General features: G+C 33.3%; 1 protein-coding gene across 2 annotated transcripts in view; it reads left to right on the forward strand.

Moving 5' to 3' along the window:
* Positions 1 to 25358, forward strand: part of LOC145664513 (protein yellow-like) — a 307857-nt gene extending 282499 nt beyond the window's left edge. Inside the window, exon 3 of one of the 2 annotated variants that reach the window (XM_081731247.1) lies at positions 18107 to 25358. In XM_081731247.1, coding sequence (XP_081587373.1) covers positions 18107 to 18293 — 187 coding nt within the window. In that variant the 3' untranslated portion in view covers positions 18294 to 25358. The remainder of the gene's footprint in view (positions 1 to 18106) is intronic. The other variant, XM_081731249.1, reaches the window with a different exon arrangement.
* The last annotated feature ends 508 nt before the right edge of the window (positions 25359 to 25866 follow it).

Below are 25866 nucleotides of genomic sequence, written 5' to 3' on the forward strand. Positions count from 1 at the left end.
CTATATGATGCTTAAAAAAAAAAAAAAAAAAAAAATCAACACTTTGTGTACCCCTAAGAAATGCAATAAGGAAATAATGGCTATGTTTCTTAACTATTCAATTAGAACTGAACAATCTACACAAAATTTGCAATCAACCAGTGAAAACGACATCTTTCTTGAGCTTGTGGTGTCCGAAATATAATTGTCAAAATAATTGGCCACAAACATATAAATATCCACAAACATATAAACGTCCACAAACATATAAACCTAGCATTTAAATATATAGATTTTCAGTGATTGTGTGAACTCTGATTATAAGGATGTGAACTGTTTAATTCCATGATCTCTCGTCTCATTCTGATTGCCTGAACGTATTTGAGGAGCGTACAAAGTCAAGAAAATATTGACCCTTTTTTATTTATTGAAATTGTTTTCATTACTTTCTTTGTATTGTATTACAGTTTGTTCTATTTTTAAATGCTGGAATTCATTCAAATTAAATCATACTTCGATAAAAATATTGCTTCTTAAACGTTTCGAATATAGTATTTCCGGCTTCTATGCTGATTGTTAGTGGTTTATTTCTTACAAGGAAACAACATGCATAGTGAACATACACTAAAAAATATTTTCTTTTGCTATTTACAATATACGAGATAGTGTCTCAAAAATAAGTAACTACTTTTTGGAAAAGCTAGGAAAGCTGATAGATTTATACATTACTTAAAAATGTGTAATGAATACGAATTAATTACAATCACAACGATATAATTGTGGGATTTGTGCCATGAATACTAGCGTCACACATTTCCTTTGGCACGTGTTTCATCGATTTCTCGCACAATTCCTACCTATTAACGATTGCATGAAATGCATGTCGCAGAAGAGATTGTGCGTTCAATGACACTACATGACAAACTCTTAATTTCAGATCCTCCATGATATCAATATGAGATGTGTTATAGTTGTCTGCTTTAACAAACCTACAGATGCACACACAATTTAATGTGGGTAAAGTCAGGTAGTCATGCTGCTCATGACGTTCGCCTCCTCGTTCTATACTAAGCAAAAACGATTGTTAGAAACACAGCGAAGTCCAGCAGAAGATAATATTGTGACTGAAGACCAGCTTTTAGAAACACAAATGAGTCAGTTAGTTGGCAATTTCAGCAGAGGTCCGCATATCTAGTGAGTATCTTCAAGCAAAATTCCGATGACTCAATTAACAAAATACATCAGGTATACGGTATTACATAGTTTCTTTGCCTCATGTTTCTCTTGCGGTGGAAACAATCTGGAAAAGCTAGACCCTGGACAGCACGGTCACTAGACTTACCCTTTGATTTCATATGGTAGCCCCTAACGCATAGTAGGTAATACACTATCGAATGGTATGTAAATCGCCCAACTGTTCCAACGCTTTCCTAGTATAATTTCATTTCCTTTAAGGTTATTGAAACTATTTTTGCCTCTTACTCCAATTAATTAACAGCGTTCCTGCGTTCCTATACAGGGTGTTTCAAAACAACACTGACAACATTTGGGAGACGATTCCTGATACCGAGATAAGACAAAAAGTATAGACCAAACTGGGTGCACAAATGCTTCTTTTCGGAGTTATAGGCTGCCGAAAACAATAATAATAATAATAATAATAATAATAATAATAATAATAATAATAATAATAATAATAATAAACTTTGAAGGTCCATAGCTCCAAAACTATAAGACCTACCGCAGTCGGGTCAAGACTTCACTTAGGAACTAATATGTGCCATATCCAAAAATACACGTTTGAAAATTCTAAGGTATTCACGCAACAATTTATGTAGAGTAAGTTTGGCTACGGGCATTTAATTTCAAGTACTCAGCAACTACCTCTGTAAAAATTGTTGCGGAAGTATCGCAGGATTCTGAAACTTTTGGATATTTGGATAGGGCGCATACTAGTTGCTAAGTGACGTCTTGAGCCGACTACAGTAGGTTCCATAGTTTTTGAGCTTTTGTCCTTTAAAGTTCGTTTCTTCATATTTTCTGCAGCCTATAACTCCGAAAGGAAGCATTTGTGCACCCAGGTTGGTCTATACTTTTTGTCTTATCTTGTGTCAGGAACCACCTCCCAAACGTTGTCGGTGTTGTTTTGAAACACCCTATATATTTAAAATTTCAGCCTCCATAGAGGAAGGTGAAATTTACATTTTGCCAAAAGCTGATATCAAACGAAACAATAGTAACATGACTTCCGAAAATATTTTTGAAGTAAATCTAAATTATTATTTATAATACTAGGGTTCATCAACCGCATTACGTGTAATGTAAGGAACCCTCAAGCATAAGAAGAAATTCCAAAGGAAACTCGAATGAAAACTTTATTTTTATCTATAGTGGATGTAAATAAATATATACCAAAGTGCTATGTTCTCTTCAACTGAAATTTATAAAATTTTGTTAGCAAAGCCCCTAGAATAAATCATTCTACGTAGTATCCTCTTCATTGGCCTATGAGACAGTCTCTATACTACACTAAAACTTAAAAAAAAAAAAAAAAAAAAAAAATCTGATGCAACAACCCTTAGAGGGCAGGACCTACCAGCCGGCTTTTGTGGCACTCGTTCATTTGAGGTAATGTGTGGACAGCACATCGGCTCCCTTTGCCGTTATGCTGAATTTCTAGGTCAGAGTTTAATACTTCTTTCTTTCAAGTAGCTTCCCAATTATCCCCGCGACGCTGAGTGGACGCCACAAGCCAATCCCATCTGGTGAGTTCGAATTTTCACCCATTTCACTGACTTACTCGGCGCTGCTTAACTTCGCTAATCCCACAGGAAGCCGGGAAGCGTTATTCCAAAGGGCTAGGTTGTTGGCTGTTATATTACACTACCCTGGCATAAGTAAAAAGACCTTTACAAGGCAACATGATTTCATGGAAACACCGAACGAATGCGAACAATCGATGGGTATGACGCAGGAGGTGGTGGCACTATGGCGCGCGTACATGTTTGTGAGGAGCTGACAGTGTAGACGAAGTCACATAATTGGTCATGTAACAGAAGTCAGAGCATCATCAAAGCTGTGTGTTACGTGTACCCTTTGCATTGTTAACATAATGCAGTAGCTACATACAGGACGGAAAGACATGTATAGACATAGATAGGTTTACCATATTTTTTTTTTTTTTTTTTTTGAATTGGGCGGGAATTGTGAAAAGTAAAGAACAAAAATGCTCATTCTAAATTTCAAAAAGTTTTTACTATTTTTTAAAGTTCAGATGCTTTTTTTTTTTTACAATAGCCTTAATTATTTTCAAAATTATTTATTCCGGATTAAAAAATTATTTTTCTGATGAAAGTATTTTTCCGAAGAATACCTTATCTCTCTTGATTTTTTCATAAAATTCCACCCAAGACAACTTTGCAAGCCAACCACTTGATCAAACAGCGAAGTTTCCCGGTGTTCCATTGACCAACCCGAAAATCCAGGACATGCTTGAATGTCAGACTGTCCAGGCTAACCTTGAACTGTCCGGGCTACTTCCAGATATATGGTAGGCCTATGGATAGATCGAAGATCGGAAATACTGAAACGAACGCCACACTTGAAACATACGGTCATCTGTAATGCATGAGCCTAGCAGTTCAAATCTGTCAATAACATCATAACCGAGATCGGCAGATCACCATGAACTGTCCAACGTTGTTAACAGTAAGAGGAAGGCGCAACTGACGTACGGTCACCGTACTAAAGCGGATAAGCTCTACGTCAAAGACGAAGAGGTTATCTGAAGATCGTGAGGCATGGGATTTTTTTTCATTTGTTTGTGTCCGCCGCTGATGACAACGTTATTATTATTATTATTATTATTATTATTATTATTATTATTATTATTATTATTATTATTATTATTTGGAATGTACTATACATCAGTCACTGGCAACGTTAGCTTTTTATATCGGGGGGGGGGGGGTCGGATGAATCAAATTCAAAATCCTCTTTCCGACAAAAGTTATATATACAAAGTAGTATAGTTTCTTTAAATATATTTGACTAATCCCCCTTCCCCCCGCTAACGACGCCCGTACATCAGTAGACTTTTTCAAGGCAAAGATTGGGTTCATCATTCGGCTCTGTCTGACTAACCAAAAAGGAACTGCTGAAAAGCAATCCAATGTATATGAACTCATACCCAAAATTAATAAAATAAATTTTGACATTTAAAACTCATTAGATTTTTAAAAGCAAAATTCACAATATACGTGGAAACCAAAATGTTCCATCACGTCATGTTTCAGTTGGGCAGACCACAACGCATTATAGGAAATATACATATTTTCATATATTTACTAACTAAAGGATGCTAGGAAGTCGTATTATATGAATATTAAATTTTGTTGACTTACCCTTTAAAATACTTTCGCTTACTTTGATCGCTTACGCTTTAGATACCTTCAAAAGTGTAATTTTATGCAAAAAGTGTAATTTTAATGACATGTTGCATCCCATGAGTTGAAAACTGCGCACCATGTCACTAACAATAACTTCATAATTTTCAGCTTATACATTTCCAAGAAAACGTGAGCACACCGATTTAAATGACAGCCAAGCCAATTTTTCAATTTTAGAGAGTTTACTGTAGTTTCAAAGTTCTTATCCTGCATGACTGTTTAATCTGTGGACCAATAATACTCCTTTAATTTTTGCCTCACTTAAGTTTGGAAATTTCTCCTTAAGGTAGCGTGAAAGTAATATTTTCTCTATCTAGTGCTTTAACAAGAATCGTCATCAACCCAAGCTTAATATGTAATGGTGGCAAAACATCTTGAGGGTTCACAATTGGTTTACGAAATATGTTCCTGGAGCCAGGAATGAAATCTTATATTTGAGGCCAGTATTTACAGACGTAGTGGTTTTCATTGTCACAGCTATCCCACTCACGTAAAACAATATTTGGTGTATCCTTGTCCCATTCCTGTGAAAATATCAATAAATTACAAGTCTCCCCACACATGCCATTTGAATTGTTTATATTTAATGAAGCCTAATATCGTACTCATAACTTCAGATGTCTCCTTTGTATGAGCCGCATGTGCTACAGGAACAAATGGGTGAATATTTCTCATGTGGAGAAGCTCTGCTTTCAGAGTTAGTTTCGAGCTTTCAATAAATAAGTGTCACTCGATGAGACTATGTTAATGTCCCAAATACTGAAATAAGCTATCTACATCTTTGCAATAAACAGTGCCTCCATCTTCAAGAAACTAGTTCTCAAAATGATTTTGCCGCTTTAGAAACAAATTTATTTTAACGTCTTGAGCTGAGATATCCCAACCTTTAGGCCTGGAACCAAACAATTCCGCTTTTCTTTTAGGAAGATTTAAGTCTCGTACAAAATCGTTAAGTTCTTCTTATGTGATCAAATGAAGTGATGTTGACTGGAATGTAGGTGGCTGAAAATCTACATCTATCCTGTTGCTGGGAACGTCTGAGATTCCTTCTTCTGAATCAATAGTGTAATGTTCTGGAGCTTTAGGTACTGGAAGATAACCGTGGCGAACTGGTCGAATAGCTGACTTTAAATTAAGGTACTGAGTCTGATGTTTGGATTTAGAGGAAAACCCCTTTACATCTGTCAAGTAAAAGTGAGTTATATGATTTATTTCACTCCAATCATAGGAACAGCAAATTTCATAGAACTACGTTTTCCCGTAGCCAGTTTCTCAAATTCCTGAAACACGTAGTGCAACGTTTGTATTAGGCTCAAAACTTATTCTGATCTCCAACCCTTCAGCAAAGCACAGTTCATAAGCCTTTTTTACTAACGGTGGAGGCTACTTTTGTGAGTTTTAATTGTAAGTTCACCACACATATAACAAAGTAAGTCAGATTTATTTTTACGGGACATTGCACTCCACTGCACGTAGCTATAAACATTTATTCAACACTTTCTTGAAACCAGATGCACAGCACACACTACCAATAAAGAAACAACGCCGCCAATCCGACCACTTCTAACGAAACATCATTCATCAAATAAAAATACAATCGGACCAAACATTACTCAAATGCTAGAATATGTGGCAGCAAGGCAACAGAAATCTGAACTCGCTTATTACTAGATGTCAATGGGCTTCTACCTGAACTGAAGATAAAGAGTGAAGAGAAATATGAGAAAGTAGTGTTCCCTATTATAACGCAGAAAAAGACTACGCAGTAGGAGAAAATTTGGGGAGTAAGAAGAATTCCTCTTTAAACAGCGTATTCCTTTTGTAAAGAAGAAAAATTGTCGTTTGGATTATGTTTAAATAAGTGTATATTGTAAGGTATTATTCCATAAGCATAAGTTTTTATCTTAAACACATTTCTGATCTTCCTCTGGTCTAATGGGTAGGTAGCATGAGCGCCTTTGGCGTACGAGATCTCGGGTTCGATTCTCAGTAGGAGAACATTGAACGACACGGTGGCTCAGATTCCACTTTAAACTGTAGGCCCACGTCCCATATAGTCTGGCAGGTGAAAGTGTAACGTTATTTATGATTCCTTTTGTTACATATATTTCCCACAATTTGAATCACTGGATAAGTTAACACGATTCAGTACCTTAATTTTCACACTTAATTGCAAAAACTAACAATTGCATATCTTGGAAATTAGGCTCGTCAAATATATAGAACAACTAACTTTTATTCTCAAAACTCCATGAATGATAATCTTTCTGTTGTCATAGCAACACGAAAAAAACAATTATCTCTAGTTATAGCCACTACCATTACATGAATATCAATCTATCTCAACATATATTCTACATTTTTCTTCTTCTTCTTCATAACATATTGTGCACTTTTAAGCACCGTTGCCCAAAATAGCTACAATTAGAAATGAAAGTAATTCACAGATGTCAGATAAACAATATGTCAGAGATACAATATCGTTGTAAAAGGGTACACTAATTTTCAATATCCAAACCAAACATTAATCATATTTCATCACCACTAGTAAAAATACGATATTTCACAGCACAAAATTTCAAACTTTTCAATTTTTCACAAAATTGGTATGTGATGCATGAAAAGTAATTACAGATTTTATTTTCTCATGCAAAAATACATAAGAAAAACATATATCCATGTAAAGGACAGATTTCATGTTGCACAGTGTAATTTGTTGTGATGTTCGATTAGATTGTTGGGAATACACTTTACTAACCTTGAGCTTTCGTTTTTTACTTCTTCTCTTTTGGCGTGGGAGAGCCGGGTTCGATTCCTGGCGGGAGCTCATGTAATTCGGATCCCACGTTAAGCAGTAAGTCCGCGTATCATAATTATATAGCCTCGCTGCTGAACAGGACGTTAAACTCAAATCAATGTTCTGACTTCTTTCACTCTTGGGACAGTAAAACATATTAATTTACCATCGGTGTTCATAAGAAAGAAAAAAAAAAAACAAATAAAAGAAAAGAAAGAAAGAAACATGGCAATCACCATCGAAATGAACAGGAAATGATCATTAATGATCTAATTTATTGACATGTGTAAATGACTACATAACAAACACACAGCTGGCGTATATGGAGTTCTTGTTCATGCGGTATCATTAGTCCCATATTCAATGTATTCCTAGAATTATATTTTAAATATTTTTTTTTTTTAAAAAAAGAACAAGTAATTTTTATGATGTAGTTTTTACGTATATCTCGTTATCTTTTCAGGATATTTTTTCTTAGATACGACATGATCATAGTAATCTGATCATAGTGTTACGAGCCTCAAGTTAAGCATATTTATGTTCATCTGTCCACTGAACATTTAACTTAATTTTGCAAGTCTCAAGGGTATTTTGGCAAAATGCAATCGCTGAAATTTCATTCTGTCAATACTAAAAGTTATATCCTCACACACTGAACCTATATAATTAATGACTTCTCTGTAGAACTGAAGAAATTATTTTATCAAACATTCAAATGAATATTAAGTCGGATACGTGTCCAACGATTGCACTGTCCCTTTTCATTACACTTGACAATGTTTGAAATGGCCCTACACAACAAGCAAAGATGTTGCATGTTTTTCCTTCTGTTTCTTGGAGCTCTGGAAAAACAACTATGCTGTTAAAATCAGAGAAATGGGTAATTTGAGGTGTTTTAGCTATAAACAGCAGAAGTGAAAAGGGGTGTTTAAAAAAAAGGCTGGTACGGGTGGGGGATAACCAGTGGTGTATTTAGGGGGGTCGCTTCCGGGCTTAAGCCCCCCCGAAATCTTACTTAGTATAGTAAAGTAAATGAAATATCCTGCAGAATTTTCACATTTCCAGGCAAAGCCCCTCCCGAAACAAAATCGTAAATACGCCACTGGGGATAACTGTGATCAATTACTTCTCTCAGTGGTGTATTTTAGGGCTATCGGGCTCAAGCCCCCCTTCCGAAATAAATTTTTAGTTTTTCGCATTCCACGTATTACAATAATCCTTCTTACCATTTCTAAGAATTTCATTGATTTTCCATTTTTTTATTCTCTTTGTTTGGAAATAATACTGTATTTGTCAAATTTCTTTGCATGTAAGAACTGCCTTCTTTTTTCCTTTCTTTCGTCCATTTTTTGTCTTTCTTTTTCTTAGTTGTTACTTTCGTTTCTATGGGAGACCAGGGTTCGATTCACGGTAGGAGTTCATGTGGTTCGGATTCCACGTTAATCCATGTCTCATATAGCCTCGCTGCTGAACGGGACGTTAAACTTAAAATAAAATAAAATCAATCTTTCGTTTTTACCATCATACTTCCGACCGTCGTTAGTTGTGATTCAAGTCGGCTGTCGTCAGTAATACCAAACTAAGAGGAGCTGATGAGCGAAACTGGTGTTCCACAGCAACTTGCATGGATATCAACATAAAGGGACTTTAGTTATTATAGCAAAGGAATATTTACATTTAGTTATAAAAAGGTAAATGTTTGAATTAAAGAAAATCAAGAGGGGAGGGGGAAGTAGCCCGGGAAATTAGGTAGGATGCTTCCTTTCTCTTTCTTTTTTTGAGTAAGTGTTCCGTAATATGTTGGTGTATGAAGAAAGAAAGAAAAAAATCAAAAGCGTTGATTGGAATTCGACATTTTGTTCCCAGAAAGGCTGCATATAATAAATAGCTCTGGTTGTATTTCACGTATTTCACAAAGGACATCAACAGTAATTTTATAGATCTTTCAATTAGGGTAGATAGGCTATATTTCTTTCTTTCTTAGTATGGTGTATGTCTATCGTTATTTAAAGAAAGCATTGTTTATTATATTAAATACTACAATATATATGTTGTGTGTAAAACGCTTTAAAAAAAAAAATGAAAAAGCATTGGATCAGATCCGACTCAACTGTACCACTTATGTAGCCTCACAGTGCACCATACCAGAGGATGGTAAAATTTTTCTATATATTCTTTTGAACCACAGTGAAAAGCAACTGTTTACTCTATAGACGTGCGTTACTGCAGTAGTGAGGCAAGCTAGAATTTTGGACAAGACAAAACATATATTGTAGCTTTTTTTGGCACTAACTGAATGAAAGTTGAGTAATTTGCTAAAAGGTGGCAGCACTCACAAGCGCTTATATGCTTGTTGATACATACTACTGACACCTAGCAGGGGAAATCGTAACTATATGAGAGTTCTTCGTTCAAGCGAAATTATGCGAGGAAGGAAATAATGTTCAAACGAAAATTGAATAACTAGAAGTTAATTATTTATTCATCATAAAAATATAAATGTATAGTGTCTGGAATAATAAAGCATTGTAGATGTTAATATTTAATTTATTTTTATTCTTTCTTTTAATATAAAGGATGATAGGCGCCAACTGCTATTTTTTTCAATGAATTCCCGTGGTTCGGTACTGAATGATACAGGAAAATGAATAAAATGAACTATGAAAGTATTTTAAAAACTATAAAGTATTTCACCACGAAACTTTGCTCTGGATAAAGCAAAACATGGACACTTTTTTTTTTTTTTAACTTCCAGTGAGACTAGCAACATTTGTCGAAGAAAAAAAACTATGACAACTGTCTTAAAATTTTTATAAACTCAATTTATAGGCCTACAATCGCTTTTTACATTTAAAATAAGTGGGTATCGTTTGACAGTGTAAAGCTAAGACTTCCAAACTGTACGCGTTCAATACTCAAACTGGAAGTAGTGCGTATATATATATACATATATATATAAGTACTGGTTGTAATAGAGTAATAAGATGAGACATAAAATCTGTTACTCGGGCGCTGAATCCGTCAAAAAGCCATTACTTGCTATTCCTTACTGTTTTAGTTCTATTGCAATAGAGGTTGCAACCAAAAATCGTTTATTTCAACCACTCTTGGTTTTAATAGAAGGCTAAGGGAGAAGGTAGAACCTGTTCCTGGGACACTGAATCGACTGCAAAAAGCTGCTTCTTCATATCTTTACCTTTTTTAACTCTACGGAAATCATTATTGAAACTGGAAATTACAGTAAATTTGAAGCACTTATAGTTTTGGTAGACTGTTGTGGTTATAGTGCTGTCAAAATATCTTGAACCGTGGCAAAAATACGAACTAAAGCTCACACCTTCAACACTTCCACGCGTTGAGCCAATAAAGGTTTAGCTGCTGCCAAGCGAGAGAGCCTTGAGGAAAGGGAGTTGAATTCCTTCAGCCAATAACAGAGCCTGGAACGGAAGACTAGGTGTCAACTCAATGTGGTATATCCATAGTAATGATATATTGTCGTGATACCGGGGACGTAGCCAGAGTTTTGAGATTGGGGGAGCCATATTTGCAAACGGGATAACCTTTCTCTCTCTCTCTCTCTCTCTCTCTCTCTCTCTCTCTCTCTCTATATATATATATATATATATATATATATATATATATATATATATATATATATATATATATATATATATAATATGTATAATGTATGTGTGTGTTGTGTACTTACGATAATTTGCGGAATCGTGTAGCACGGTAACCGAGGATAATCAACACGAAAACATCGTTTGGTAAACTCACAAATAAATTGTCTGAAATTAAACTCTAACTACTCTTTCGGGAGTTAGAAGAGAAAAGTGAACCTCTCCTACACTGGCGTCTCTGGCATGTAAAATTTGGGGGGGATATCAAGGAAAGTGATTTAAATGGTACTACCAAGCCCAACCTGTTTATTATCTTCGATTCCATTTGTTAGCTTTCTGATTACCTTCACGGACCTCCTGAGGTATATCAACAAGTCTGTTATAATCCTTATAATCCTTTCATACCCTGAATATTATATTCCAAATAGCGTAATTATTATTTATATGTTATTTTGTCGTTAGTAAATAAATTAGAATAAAATATTGAATATTTTGTACTTCAAAATATTGAGGGGACGCATCCTCTTCGCCCCCCCCCCCCGCCAGAGACGTTCATGCTCTCCTACGAAATGCGATATGAAACAATAATTTTAAAGAAAAAATCTATGTAAAGTAGTTACTTCCAAAATGTATTATGAAAATGCAATAAAATTTTCAATGCAATAAAAACCAGCGTTCATGAACTAGGATCTTGTCAATCAGTTGTGACGTATATCTATCTATCTATATATATGGATATAATATATAATATAATATAATATAATATAATATAATATAATATAATATAATATAATATAATATAATATAATATAATGTGTGTGTTTTCTTATGGACCATATTCTTTCTCACATTTTAAATTTATTACCCTACCGCTTTGGATTGGATTAATTGAATTTAACAATTTACTTTTCAACACCGAAGCTATATGAGACGAGACTTACTGTTTAAGTAGAATCCGAATCACTACTTGAGTTTGTATCCGAGGTAAATGCCACAACCGGGAATCGAACTGCGGGCCACGTCTACAGGCGACACGTGTGTTAACAACTTGGCCACAAGAAGGTACGTTTCGTTTTGTAAGGAAATTCAATGTTATATGTTACTGACAAGTGAGACCACAAGGTTAATGATTTCAATTAGTAATCATTATTACCTGGAATACAGAAATGCTGATTGTGTATATTGATTTTACTAGAATAGCCACAATTCATCTCCATTAAACTCTTGATAGTCTGGTGGACTTTGCTAAGGTTATTCCTCTATGAAAGAGAGAGAGAAGCGTCTAAAGTGAGAATGACCAGAATTGCTTACATTTTTTATGCTGTTCTGCAAGTGCAACGTATCATACAGTATCAGAGTATACAGCAAAGCGTTTATTTGCAAATCGTCAACTAAATTCAAACATAAATTCTGCAAATCAAAGAAATATGGCATCTTGAGCTATAGAAGTTAATCTTGCGTTTATCACTAACAAACCAAAAGATAATTAACCATTTTATGATGTTTAATTGTCTATTTGTTGATTGTACAGATGTAAATCAGTAAATAAAAGTAGCATTCTATGTTTGGATGAACGAAACATTTTATTAAATTCTGATTATTGTTTTATTGGTTGTCTGAGACCAATAGAATCTATTTCCATTACTAAAAGAAAATGTTTTAGTGTTGTATTGATTATGATTAATGCGAGGTGTAATTCACTTTAGTAAACCAAATTAAAAGTTGGGTTTGTTCAATATGGCCCTGCTAATAAGTGAGAGTCGGTAATCACAAATTTCAGATAATAGTTGAAGGAAGCGGGCCGTTGTCACACTTTATTGAAAATAGTAATCCACAATCTCACTTTCAGCACCTTTTTAGAGAATAAAAAAAGAGAAAAAAAGAAATACAATTGAAGCGTTTAGAGGATAAAGGTGTTATGTAACAAATTGAATATTACGGGAAAATTCACTTTCAAACCTTGTCCGTTAACATACCACGTTCATCGTTTCTAAATATCTGCATTCAGACGAGGACACACTAAATAATGGATTATGTAGCATGATTAACATATAACACCTGCATGAACCACCAGCATGCAACGTTTCAAAAAATGTAACAACACCTTTATCCTCTAAGCGCTTCAATTTAAGATGTGTTATAAAATATCACGTTCTGTACGTTATATTTAAAGAACAGCAATGGAAACACGTTATTTTAAGGGTTGCTGGTTAATGATGAGATGTATGTAATTTCAGTCTTTGAGACCAAATTCATCTCCCAAAAAATACATGCAGAAATCACTCACTTATTACATCGTATGAATTGTAGGAAGCTAATACAAACTTTTGAAACTTTTTTTTTTTTTTTCACTTCGTGTGTCGGAAAGTAAATGCAAAAAGAGAGTTGCGACTGAAGTTACAAGTCATTTGAAGTGACATATAATAGAAATCAAGGAAAAATAATTTTTGGACTGCGTTTGGAATAACTTATTTGAACACTACATTAATCGATTTGTATTTACATTCTCCGTAAGCAATCATATACAGGACGACACCTTCAGTTTAAAACGGGGTCTGAACCACATTACATGTTTCACTTGTAGGAATCGAACCCAGGAGTTCATGTACCATCAAACGCCAACTGCTAGACGTGCAAGGAGGATGCTCTTGCTTCTACAGTATAACTACAATCCTTAGGTAGGGCCATTCTTTCTTTCAATTGTTACTTAATACTTTGCCTACCGAAGGAAAATTAGAAGTAGTGTTGAATAAAGATTTATCTTGACATAGTTTGAGTTTGAGGCACGAAAATGTGCGTGGATATTACCGTTTCTTACATAGTTGCAATCCACGTCTTCCATAGTTTTTTGCAGCTCTAAGTATGCATTTTGTAATACTTTGCAAGTAGGGTTGGTGACATTAGTGCATCTCAGTACAAGTCTCGTCTGGGATTTACGGGGAAGAAGGAACTTTAGCTTCACGCAACGAAAGAGGTGGAAGTCAAGTAAGATCAGGGTAATAAGGAGATGGTGAAGAACTTCATAGTCACAGAATACGTTACCACCTGAAAGTTATGAATAGGAACATTATTCTGTAACAAACGGACATTTTTTTTTTTAAAGAAATGCCTACGTTTCTTTTGTACGGCTTCCTGTAAAGTTATAGTGGTGAGAGCCCTCAACAGTTAGCCAATTTGCTAAAATTCGACCGTTTTTAACATGACACTCAGCAATTGATCCTGGTTATTGTAGTCTACTTGTCATATGCTGTCCTTGTTCCTTTTTTTTTTTTTTTTTTTTTTAAATACTAAGGACCGTGAGTATCGCTCTGCCAGTACAGTTGGAAATATTATCAGTAAGAAAGAGTCTAACTCCATGTTAAATTGTTCCCTTCACTTTTCCACATGCTAACTAGAGGGGGTAGTGTATAGGTAAGTGTATAGATTAACAAGAGGAGGTACAGGTGAGTAAGTTTCCTTTGATCACTGTTCCTCCGCCAAGAATACTGTTGGACCACAGATACGATTCTGCCAGTTCTTAGAAGCATCCCTTACTTCCCCCCCCCTAGCAAAATATCCTAGTTACATCAATGATTTTACGTCTTTTCTTCAATAGTGAATATTTCCTTATAGTGTACAGTTCTATATTTTGTTTGATCTAGGATTTTTCATTAACTCACATTCAAACTTTAAAATGAAGAAAAGCTAAAATGACAGAAAAAAAATGATTGGATTGAATGCGTGCGAGCGATATATTAATGCTTAAGGCCAGGGACGGATTAAAGTTTCTGGCGCCCATAGGCACTCTGACATAAGGCGCCCCCAACACACACTTTCATACACGTCAAAACGACAGCGCCCCTTGCTTAGTTTATTATTTTTTAAAAAAATCTGCTAGACAATAGAGAAGAAGCGAGTACAATTTGCAAATCTAAGTAAATGAGCCCTTTTCACGCTTCAGCAAATTAAATCGGAGCATTTATTGTCATCAAAACTGCACAGCCTTTTTTTAAAGAATAAAGTGCAAGTGCAATATTAGAGTAGTGCTTCGTTCTGCACTTATAAAATAAGCATATCAAGTTATTCTTTTAAATAAAGACCGATGTTCTCGATAATTAATTTTTTGTTAAATATATTTTTGTTGGTTATTTTTGTAAACAGACTGATGTTCTGAATAGATAACTAATTTTTTGTTAAATATATTTTTCTTAGTTATTCTTGTAAACAAAGACCAATGTTCTCGATAACTAATTTCTTGCTAAATATATATATATATATATATATATATATATATATATATATATATATATATATATATATATATATATATATATATATATTTTTTGTAAACGAAGACAGATCTTCTGGATAAGTATTTATTTGTTAAATATATTTTTCAGCGCTGGCGCCCTAGGCACGTGCCTACTGTGCTTGTGCGTTAATAAGCCACTGCCTAAGGTCTAAGGTGATTAACTAGTAAAACAGTGAGAAGAAACTGTTTTTGTTTAATCTGTTGTAGTGCATCGAAACTCCAGTTACCGTATTCTTTAATCTGGATATGCCAGATTACTTTTTTTGAAGTACAGAATCCTTTAAAAAAAATTGTCGTAAAATGAACTTTTCTCTAAAATTATTATTATTATTATTATTATTATTATTATTTTTTTTTTTTTGTGGTGGACAACATCGTGCCCGTGGGCTTTTCGGCATTCTCTCGTTTCCTCCCACATTCTGATTTCAATTCTTCCATCATCATTCACTTGCCTTAATCATCGTCTACTTAGCCTAAAAAGAATAATCGTGGAACGTTAAACTGAATATATTAACTTTTGTTTTAAAAATGATAAGGCTAACGTATGTTAAAAATAAGACCACTTTTGTCATAAACAATTTTAAAAAACAAAGCACAGTTATATGTACTTAGGCCTACGAACATTTACAGGTATAGTTGACCATATCCAAGGAAGTTAATTTTTTAATTTACTTTTCTAAATATCCTGATATCAATTCGGATATTTGGCGATCCGGGTGACTAGAGTTCGGATAATTGGAGTTATATTGTGTATGCATACTTTTATAACTGAAGTGCCGTGTTAAACGTTGCAATTTCCTCTGAGTGAGGTTTTGCTGACTAAGAGTTTGCGCATGCAGTATTAATGGATATCCAAATTTGGTTTTCATTGGCATATAATGCTTTTTTTTATTTCTACTTTATTGATATTTTACTTAGCTTTTACACTTGTTTCCTCAATTGATCCTATTCAAAACTCACAAACTCTACTTGAATTAACTCATTAGCTCCTTGAGTAATAATTTAACAGCATAACGTGAAAGTTTTGCTAGCAAATATATTAGGATTTAATATTTCATGTGCGTTCTGACTAATCATGTTGCTTGCTAATTAGCTACTAATTATGATTCTGATTTAGTGCTCAACTTCGCCCTTTATGTCAATATTATTCATTACTGAACATTTTTGCAAATGAGTTGCATTTTCTGAACGGTATGTCTGACAGCTGAAGGTAATTGTTTTTCCTCCTCATGTACTCCTATAGCGATTGTTTCATATAAAACTTTTTTTTTTTTTTTTAAATGGGAAACGACTGGAGGTCAAAGGATCAAACAAAAAGTGAGATAGGAAACTGTCAGAGAACTTAAGTGGGGCGTTCTCCTTGCATCAAGGGCTCTCTGGGATGAGTCCTGGGTGTCATCCGAGACCTGATGGCTTATTCGGCATTCGATGGCAACTTTTCGGATCGCTCCAAGGGTTCGATAATAGGGAAACTGTGGAGAAAGCAAAACGTTCTATTTGATGTACCCTCTAACATTTCTCTATCTCACTTTTTGTTTTCTCTAGTATCTTTCTATAGTGGCGGATCCAGGATATGATCAAGGGAGGGGCTAAACCATAGTTTGCCGCTTTATCTAGTGTAAAGCAGGATTGAAGCCCATTTTATCCAGTGTATACCTGAGCGTCAAGGGGGGCTATAGCCCCCCTTGGATCCGCGCTTGTATATATATATATAATGTTTCAAAACAACATCGACAACGTTTGGGAGGTAATTCCTGACATCGAGATAAGACAAAAAAAAAGTATAGACCAGCCTGGGTGCACAAATGCTTCCTTTCGAAGTTACAGGCTGCCGGAAACAAACAAACAAACAAACAAACAAAAAAAACTTTAAAGGCCCATAGCTCCAAAACTATGGGACCTACCGTAGTCGGGTCAAGACTTTACTTAGGAACCAATATGTGCGCTATCCAAAAATACATGTTTCAGAATCCTAAAGTACTCACGCAACAATTTGTAAAGAGGGAGTTTGACTACGGGCATATAATTTGAAGTACTCACCAACTTCTATAAAAATTGTTGCAGAAGTGTCGCAGGATTCTGAAACATGTATTTTTTTGGGTAGGGCACACATTAGTTCCTAAGTGAAGTCTTGATCTGACTACCGTAGGTCCCACAGTTTTGTAGCTATGGGCCTCTAAAGTTAATTTTTTTTTTTATGTTTTCGGCAGCCTGTAACTCCGAAATGAAGCATTTGTGCATCCAGATTGGTCTATACTTTCTGTTTTATCTTGGTGTCAGGAATTACCTCCCTAACGTTGTCGGCGTTGTTTTGAAACACCCTATATATATATATATATATATATATATATATATATATGAACGTTTTATCTGAAGTACTCTGTATGTACAGGGGTACCTGTCTCCCCTAATATTATCAAGTGAACTTTGTGGTGGACAAACACCGTGTGTGTGGGTTTCCTCGGGGTTCTCCCGTTTCCTCCCACTTTCTTCATTCGACCATTTCATTCATTACTCATTATCACCGTCCCCTTTAGCCTAACCGGCATAAACGTGGGACGTAAAGCTCTAATATTTCATTTCATTTTTCCACCCTAATATAATCGTAATGACATGTTCTTTCTCGCTTTTAAACCCTACTCAATTGTTTTCACTTCAGTACTCCTTAATGCGGAAAAGTCATTTTTCTTATATAAATTATACAATTTTTATACAATTTTAACAATTTCAATATATCATTTTGTTTGAATTTGGTAACTAGTTTTAATGCTTCAATTATTTTTTTCTTTATCTACCTCTAAAGTTTCATTGACGCACATTACACTATAAAGCCTTTTATATACGCTAGGACACATCACTTTTTAATTGTACTTAGTTCATAAATTATTTCTGTACTATGTATATTTTTTAAATGAAGTTATAATCTATTTAAGAATAAACATAGTAACCTAAGCTTTCTTTTTTGTAGGTTTTTCCCACCATCACACCGCCAGACGTACACGAAGGTGCTTCTTAATGAACCGTTGATGGAAGACGAGATTGTTACAGCCGACTCCAAACTCCTTCATCCAGAATCCGAGTCATCCACTGAGGACCATGAAGAAGATTGGCTGGAAAAGGCTATTCAAGAAGACAATAAAAGACGGTGCAAGTAATAATAAGAATAATAACGCATTACGAGCGAAATGCATACATGCATACACTAGAAGGCAATGCTGATTCGTTTTTAGGTTGCTTCGACATTTCCTGCTGATCGTTCTAGTATTATGATTAAATTTACTACAGAACAGTTGTGTAAGTGTATTTTCGTCATCGTTTAAGTACAAAACATTACAGTAGATGGTGGGAAAACGTCACATGATACTTCTTGTAAGCTAAAAGAAATCACATGGACATAATAATGCCTTTCAAGTCGAAACATTGATCTAGAAAATATTAAGCATATAAAGACGAAGACTGTCAATGTTCACAGCACATTATGTATACATCTAGTGAAGCTATTTTTAAGTATTGTTTTTATTTGACAGTTTTTTTAAACAAAAATAATTTTGTAGAGAAACTATTTTGTAGAAACAGTTTACATTTTGTTTTGTGAACAATATATTTAATGCTTTGTTTTTTGTAAGTAAACATTTGGAGAAACATTCTAGGCGAACTAAATATATTGTATGGAACAGTTTAGATGATATTTAGTGGTTTCATTTTAATCTGGTTCTTGTTAGATTAAGTGTTTGTGCTCTATCCCCCGCAAAATCAAGCAAGTCAAGTTAAAATCAGATTAATATAGATTAGTCAAATATGAATATCGTTGAGTAATCGTTTCTATTTATTTATTTAGAATCAGGAAATAAATAAGTGCAATTACTTTTTCCAATCTTACAATATTTTATGAGTCACAAAGTACATTATAAGTAAAATAGTATTCCAAATTGTTTTAATAATACTTGAATCCTTATTCTTTAAAAACTGGCATACTTTATTTGACAAGGTGAGTAGATAGTATTTATGAATGTATGTGATACCCTTATTTTTTTATTCAGTGTGATATCGTAGTGGGTGGAAACGTGGTGATAGTCGTTCGATTTGCTTTAGCTACAGCTTAAACGGTTTAATACTGTGCCGGGTTACTTTCTTTTATATCTACGTTTATATTGAATTTAAGCTCTCTTCGTTGAAGGATGTGTTTCAGACACGAAATTATAATATGGCTAGTTCGAATAAAATGTGTTAAGAATTGAATTGCATTTTGTTGTATTTTGCAGTTCACCCGAGTGACTCACATAATATTATATATACACGTATATACAACAGAAAGTCGTAACATTATATAAGTGTATCACTGTAACGATAGAACTTTCGCAATAAGTTCTTAAAAAAAAAAAAAAAAAGTCGAGACATGCTGTTTCGAAAAGTTAGAACAAGTATATTTACGGCAAAATAATAATGGATGCATTGGAGCAAGTTATGGTTGTTTATTATATGTAATTTATCAAACACAAAAAATAGTAATATATCGTCGCTGCGCCTTCAAGAACCGTTATGTGCAAAATTCAAACTTCTAGAGGAGAAATTAAAAAGTGAATGCAATTGTTTGTTATTGTTTGTTAGACAGCACGATGAAAATCAGCTATGTGCTACTATTGGGCACACATTATTGTTACAATTTTAATATAAAATCAACTATACGTGTTTGAAAGTATTTACCGGAAAATGATAGAAGCAATTTTTGAGCGCAACATCGTATAGCAGATCTTGTTTTATGACGTAATTATCCCTTAAATCAGCGTTTCCCAACCGGTGTGCCGCGAATGGGCTGCTGGTGTGCCGTGAGAAAATCGAAAAAAAAATATAATAATTCTATAGCAATAAATTGCAAGACAGGAAAAAAAATTGTATATTTATTTCACATTACTATGAACCTCTACTATGGATCTACAATTTTAAGTTTCATACTGTGTTACTTTTCTGTACATTTTTAATGTGGACAAACGTATTTGTTATAATTGTTATGACCATTATTGCTTCTTTATTGTTGCAGACTATTTCGTAACTCAAAATTTTTAAAAAATCATTCAATCCTCTCGGCAAAGCAAACTTGCATACAAATTACCTACTGTGTTTTAAAAGTACAAGAGATTTGTTTGTTCGTTCGTTCTTGAGTGATCTTCCTCCTTAGTGAAAAAATCAGATACAGCTTTCGAAACAGAAAGTGTATTTAAAAAAAAAAATCTGAGTCCTATATTTCATTGCAATTGTTTTAAAGTTTTAAATTGAAATGAAAAATAAGCATAATGATTTCCACGGGGAAAAAACAGTGATCGAGCTTTCTTCTCTGTGAGAAAATCAGTAATCACAGAAAAATACCACGGTACTTTATATTTACAAATAATAATAATAATAATAATAATAATAATAATATCTATGAGTGTGTCGCGAGAATTCAAGCTACCCCGGAAGTGTGCCGCAAGTTGAAAAAGTTTGGGAAACGCTGCCTTAAATGACCGATATCACATAATATTTTTCGTAGGTATATGCTCTACACCAAACAGCTTCTATATGTGTAAAAATCGCATTTTGAGCTCATAACACTGAACTTACAATTTGGAATCTGTGTGCCACCAGATTAGCTGAAATTGGCCATATTTAAAACGTAAATAATTCAAATAGTTTTTATTTTTGTTGTTACAATATTCAATTGCAACTTGAAAATAGTGCACTTGACACGAATGATATAAAGGAGCAACGTGATAAAAATCTTGAAGTGATTCATGACAGTGGCGTACGTAACGTCTCCCTTGAGAAAGATGTTGAGGGAAAATAAACATTCAGTATATTAAGTTGTAAGCATATATACCGAAATCACGTTTGTCCTGAACGAATATGAAATTCAATGCTAAACTCCCCTTGATGAAATTCTGCGTACCCCACTCATCCATGATTCTTTGTGCAGATCAGTTTGTTGTGAATCTATATTTGTACAGATACAAGTAACAAATACGATGAGCTATATTTACGATCGGCTACATCCATATGTTAGTGTAAGAATAGGTTAACAGATTAAAACGAGTGTGTTAATGTGATGAGAGTTAATACCAAAAACATGGTAGTCCGATACGTAAGTACGTAAAAGGTATGTATAGTGTATGTCATGTAAAAAAAGAAAAACCTTTAACATTTTCCTTTTCCATGCTTTCTGCTTGAATTCATAGGGAGGAAGAAGATATGGAAGGGACAAAGAATTGATTAGTTTGTTGCGTCATTGTATCTTCTTCATGGCTAAAGATATAAAGCTTTGGAAAAAGGTAGATGTGCTTAAGGTTTTTAAGCATGACCGTACCGAAGTAACCTACTCAATACTCGATACTGTTGAATCTCGTAAATAAACCAAAAATAAATCAAACGAGTCTTACCAAGTCCACTTTAGGGTATGAATGTACTTTCGTGAAAATCGAGCTCTTCTCGTTTGAGACTTTTGACTTATTACAATGAGTTGATAATTATCATCTCATTTTTCCTTAACAACGATCACTATGAATATTTTGTAGTAAACACAATATATAAATTCAAGTGGAAAATTCTGATACGAAAATTACTCGTATATAGTATAGGTGCATCTTTGGAAGATGATCGAAAGTGATGTAAGTGTGTTGCTTTATTTATTTAAAGGAACGGAGTATTTTATTAGTTGTTTTTTTGTTCGAACATTTCTTTAAATTTCTAGAAAGATAAGTGGTGCCGTACATGTTTATATGAAATAACAAATGGAGAGGGAGAAAAAATCCTATTTTCTTTAAATATAAATGAATATTAATTGTTTATTTATTAAAAAATGTTTTTACCACTTGGATTTTTACTTATTCCAATGATAATTCGGTATTTCTATCGACTTCCTTAAGTTAATGCAGTGGTACCAGATTCCAGTTGATATTTATTGTATGCTTGTTTACAATATTAGATTATCTTTGGTTAATATGTATTTTAGGCTATGAAGAATCATGTGGAATCAAGTTAGTGTAAATGAAGCTACATTCTGTTGGTTGACGTTGAATGTGTACTTGGTGGGTTGATCGAAAAGTGGATAGGGAATCAAGGTTCATCTCATACTTCACATGCGGTGCATGCGTGAAACTGAAGAAGAATATAATTCATATAGTTTCATCTAGTTCTTTTGTGATCTAAAACGTATTTATGTACATAGCTCTTCAAATTACAAACGCAGCAATTTACAGAACACTGCTTTTAAATATCAGTGGCATGATTATCTGCGTAACGTCAAGAAATTGTACACTGATAGTTTCTATATGCACATGGTTGTTCAAATGCTTGAGACAACAGAAACGTGTGAAATAATGCTTTATGCTCCACTTTTATTGCTGCATAATATTGTAGTAATGAAGTGAAAACTAAGGAAGAGACAGTAATTTTAATAGTTTATTCATTTAAGTATATTACTTAGCTACAATTCAGTACGTTAAAAAAAAAATCCACACTAGAATAGTAAACTTTAGTGCTTCGAATATCCGTTTGATGGAACCTTGTATCCTCTACGTATACAATAATAATCATTAGGAAAAAAAAATCATGTCACTGAATTTGTGAGCTAAGATATGATCATTGGACTTTTTTTCTTTGGGTTGATTCAGTAGTGAAATTTGATACAACGCCAGTATTTGTATAAAATATAATATCAAGTAAAAATAAAACTTGAATAACCTTTCATAGTTAACTAATACAATACTAAAATATACGGGCATAATTTTTAGGAAATGGTAGAGAGTTAAAGAAGACTGACCAAGGGATAATCAGATAAGTTGATTTAGGGGCTGTTGATTTGATAACATGTTCGGAAAATTGGAAAGGCAGGAAAAGTAAAATAGTATTTTTTATTCATTTTTTTAAATCTCGTACTTTTAGTGATGATTACCGATGATAATTTCAGAAATTGATCTGTTATACTCTTACCATATTGCTTTATAAAACTTCAAACGAACTTGCAAGACATGTACTATTGCATCGGTGGACAAGTAACTAAAATACGAAGTAACTGAAGTACTGTAACACTGTCTTCACTAATTTGAAATTTGAATCCCGAGTAGTGATTTGAACGTCACTTTAAACAGTAGGTTTCGTCTCATATAGCCTTTGTGCTGGATAGAATATTTAACGCTAATCCATCATTTCGAACTTTTTTCTCATTTCAGGCTTTTGTATGATTATGAAACACATCCGGAATTAGACTCAACTTTCATGTTATTTATAGGCAGTGCAACATCTGTTAATACCTTACTTGAATGATTGCTTAAGAAAGACTCTAAGAATATTAATCCTGACTTAACTATGATTGAAATTATGTCTGGTATTTGTAAAAAAAAAAATCTTCAATCTTTTTGTGGATATAACCACGGAATAAGATAGACACAAACTTCGTTTGAGGATTCAAATAACGAATCTTTAATCCAATTGTTCAGCAAATATAAGACAGGTATTGGGAGAAGGAAGAATAAGATAGTTGGCATTATTAACTACAAAAATTACAAACTTACTAAAATATGTAGGATTAAAGAAACAAGAAGACACTATCAACTAGAAATTTAACGATCGTCAAGTAAACTGATTTACGTAAATGAGCTATCGTCAATAAAAAGAATATAATTTAGAGATATAAGAAATACAGTTCAAAATTACAATATTATCAACTAAGGATTCAAAGTACCCAACTCGTCAGGAATTTTAAACTATCCCACATCTTGTGTTCAATGATTAGCCTGTTCTATTCATTGAACTATTTGAAAAGAAGTAAATTATTTAGTTCTTTCTTGATAGGACGATATAGTTCTAATTTCTCTATGATATAACCTTTCATAAATTAATTTACATCAATATTAATACTGGACAATCCTAAGAGTTTAAATAAGATCTACCCGAAAGGAGAATGGTTCATGTTTTGTAATTGTTATATAAGTAATGCGACGGGCTTCCTCAATCCGTATCTTTTCTATAGGGAAAATAAAAGAAATCACATGCATTTTCATGTACTAATTTGTTAGAACGTTACTAAATATGAGCATATAGAGTTTTATATATCTACGTATTATGTCTTGTCAATAGATTAATGGAACAGTTCGATATCTAAAGTGATTTTCATAATTTACAAGCAGTGTGAGCGTCACTGTTAGAATTATGTATATCACTGTTATCAGTATGTCTGTCATTATTAAGATAAGACAATCAATTATAATCAAGTAATAGTGCATTTTTGCATATACAGTTCATACTAAAGCAGCATAAGTAATCAATTGGGAACGAACGACATATCTTTCAGTACCACAAAAATTAGTTTTTTTTTTTGATTGTCCCTAAAACTATGCATGAAAATGTGCTTTCAATCACCTCGTTTTGTTCAGCTCGAGGTAACCTGTCCATTAATATATTTATCATCTTTAGGCAATGTTATACTTACACAAAAGTTCAAGTTTAATTGTTAGTCATAATATTGAACTATATCTTATTAATTATACTTGTACTGTCGTCCTGCTAGCTAGAACTATCATAGTAATGAAAAGGTTGATAAGATTATTCTTTAGTATCAGTTTTATCTTAATAGGTGGCATGGTCATTATACAGCTTCAATTTTTAGGTTTACAAAAAAGTTTTATCGATTTTGTCGATAATTTACACTCACCCATGTCATTTTGTTGAGCTTAATATATGTTGATTGATATATAAACACTAATAATACTGTACAATATTATTCACGTGAAATATTACGTTTTTTTTAAAAAAAAAAGACAAAATAAGTCATGTTTAAATTTAGTCAAAGAAGTTGAAGGAGAAACAGATTTTTACTTTCAAAAAGGACATGACATTATTTTATTAATTTTCCATTTCAATAACGATTTTGCCATTAATTTTTAAGAAAATGGAATCACATGAAATAATGCAATGCCATTTTGCAATAGAAACACAAAAATGTAGAGAATATTAAAGTATGTTTACAATTTCATCACGAAAACAGTAGACAAATTAATATTTTTTTCTTTGTGCTTCTTTGTTTTAATTTTGCAAAGTTTAGTTTTGTTATGTTACTTCACTTATTGGTTTCTTGATTACTTTTGTATTATCTTTGTCAGTTATTGTTGTGTGACGTAACAATTTGTTCAGGTTTATTATTTTTTCCTTGTATCTTGTACTAAAGAAATACATTCCTTTTATAATATTGACATTAATAATATAATCAAATTGACATTAATTTATATCAAAATCACGATTTTGAATTACCTTAATATGAATATTTTATTTTGTGACAGTGATTTTGTATTGTTAAAAAAAGTGCCTAATGTGTGAAGGACGATGTAAGACAATCGTTGTTATTATAAATCAGGTATAGTAGATGACGTAAATTATTTTAAATACGAAAAATCATAGGCTTATGAAGACGAAGTATAAAAGCTTTGGATGGATTTGGCTGATTTTTAATTGTTTTGTTCCCATGTATCCTTAAACTGATTCAAATGTTACTTTTCAAAAGTTTTTATTTTCAGCAAAAATTGTGAAAACCTTCCAAAAAACTTTTGTTTCACGCTATTGTTTCAAATTGAATCAATAGTTCCGTTTTCTTAATGATAATTTTTTGATAACTTAATGCAAGGTAAGTAGGCGTAATATAGGGAAAATGAAAAAGTGCTATATATGTTCGGGGAATAGAAACTATTTTTTCATTGAGTATTA

This window comes from Thermobia domestica, chromosome 11 (assembly GCF_964235325.1).
Source record: "Thermobia domestica chromosome 11, izTheDome1.hap1.1, whole genome shotgun sequence".
Lineage (NCBI taxonomy): Eukaryota > Metazoa > Arthropoda > Insecta > Zygentoma > Lepismatidae > Thermobia > Thermobia domestica.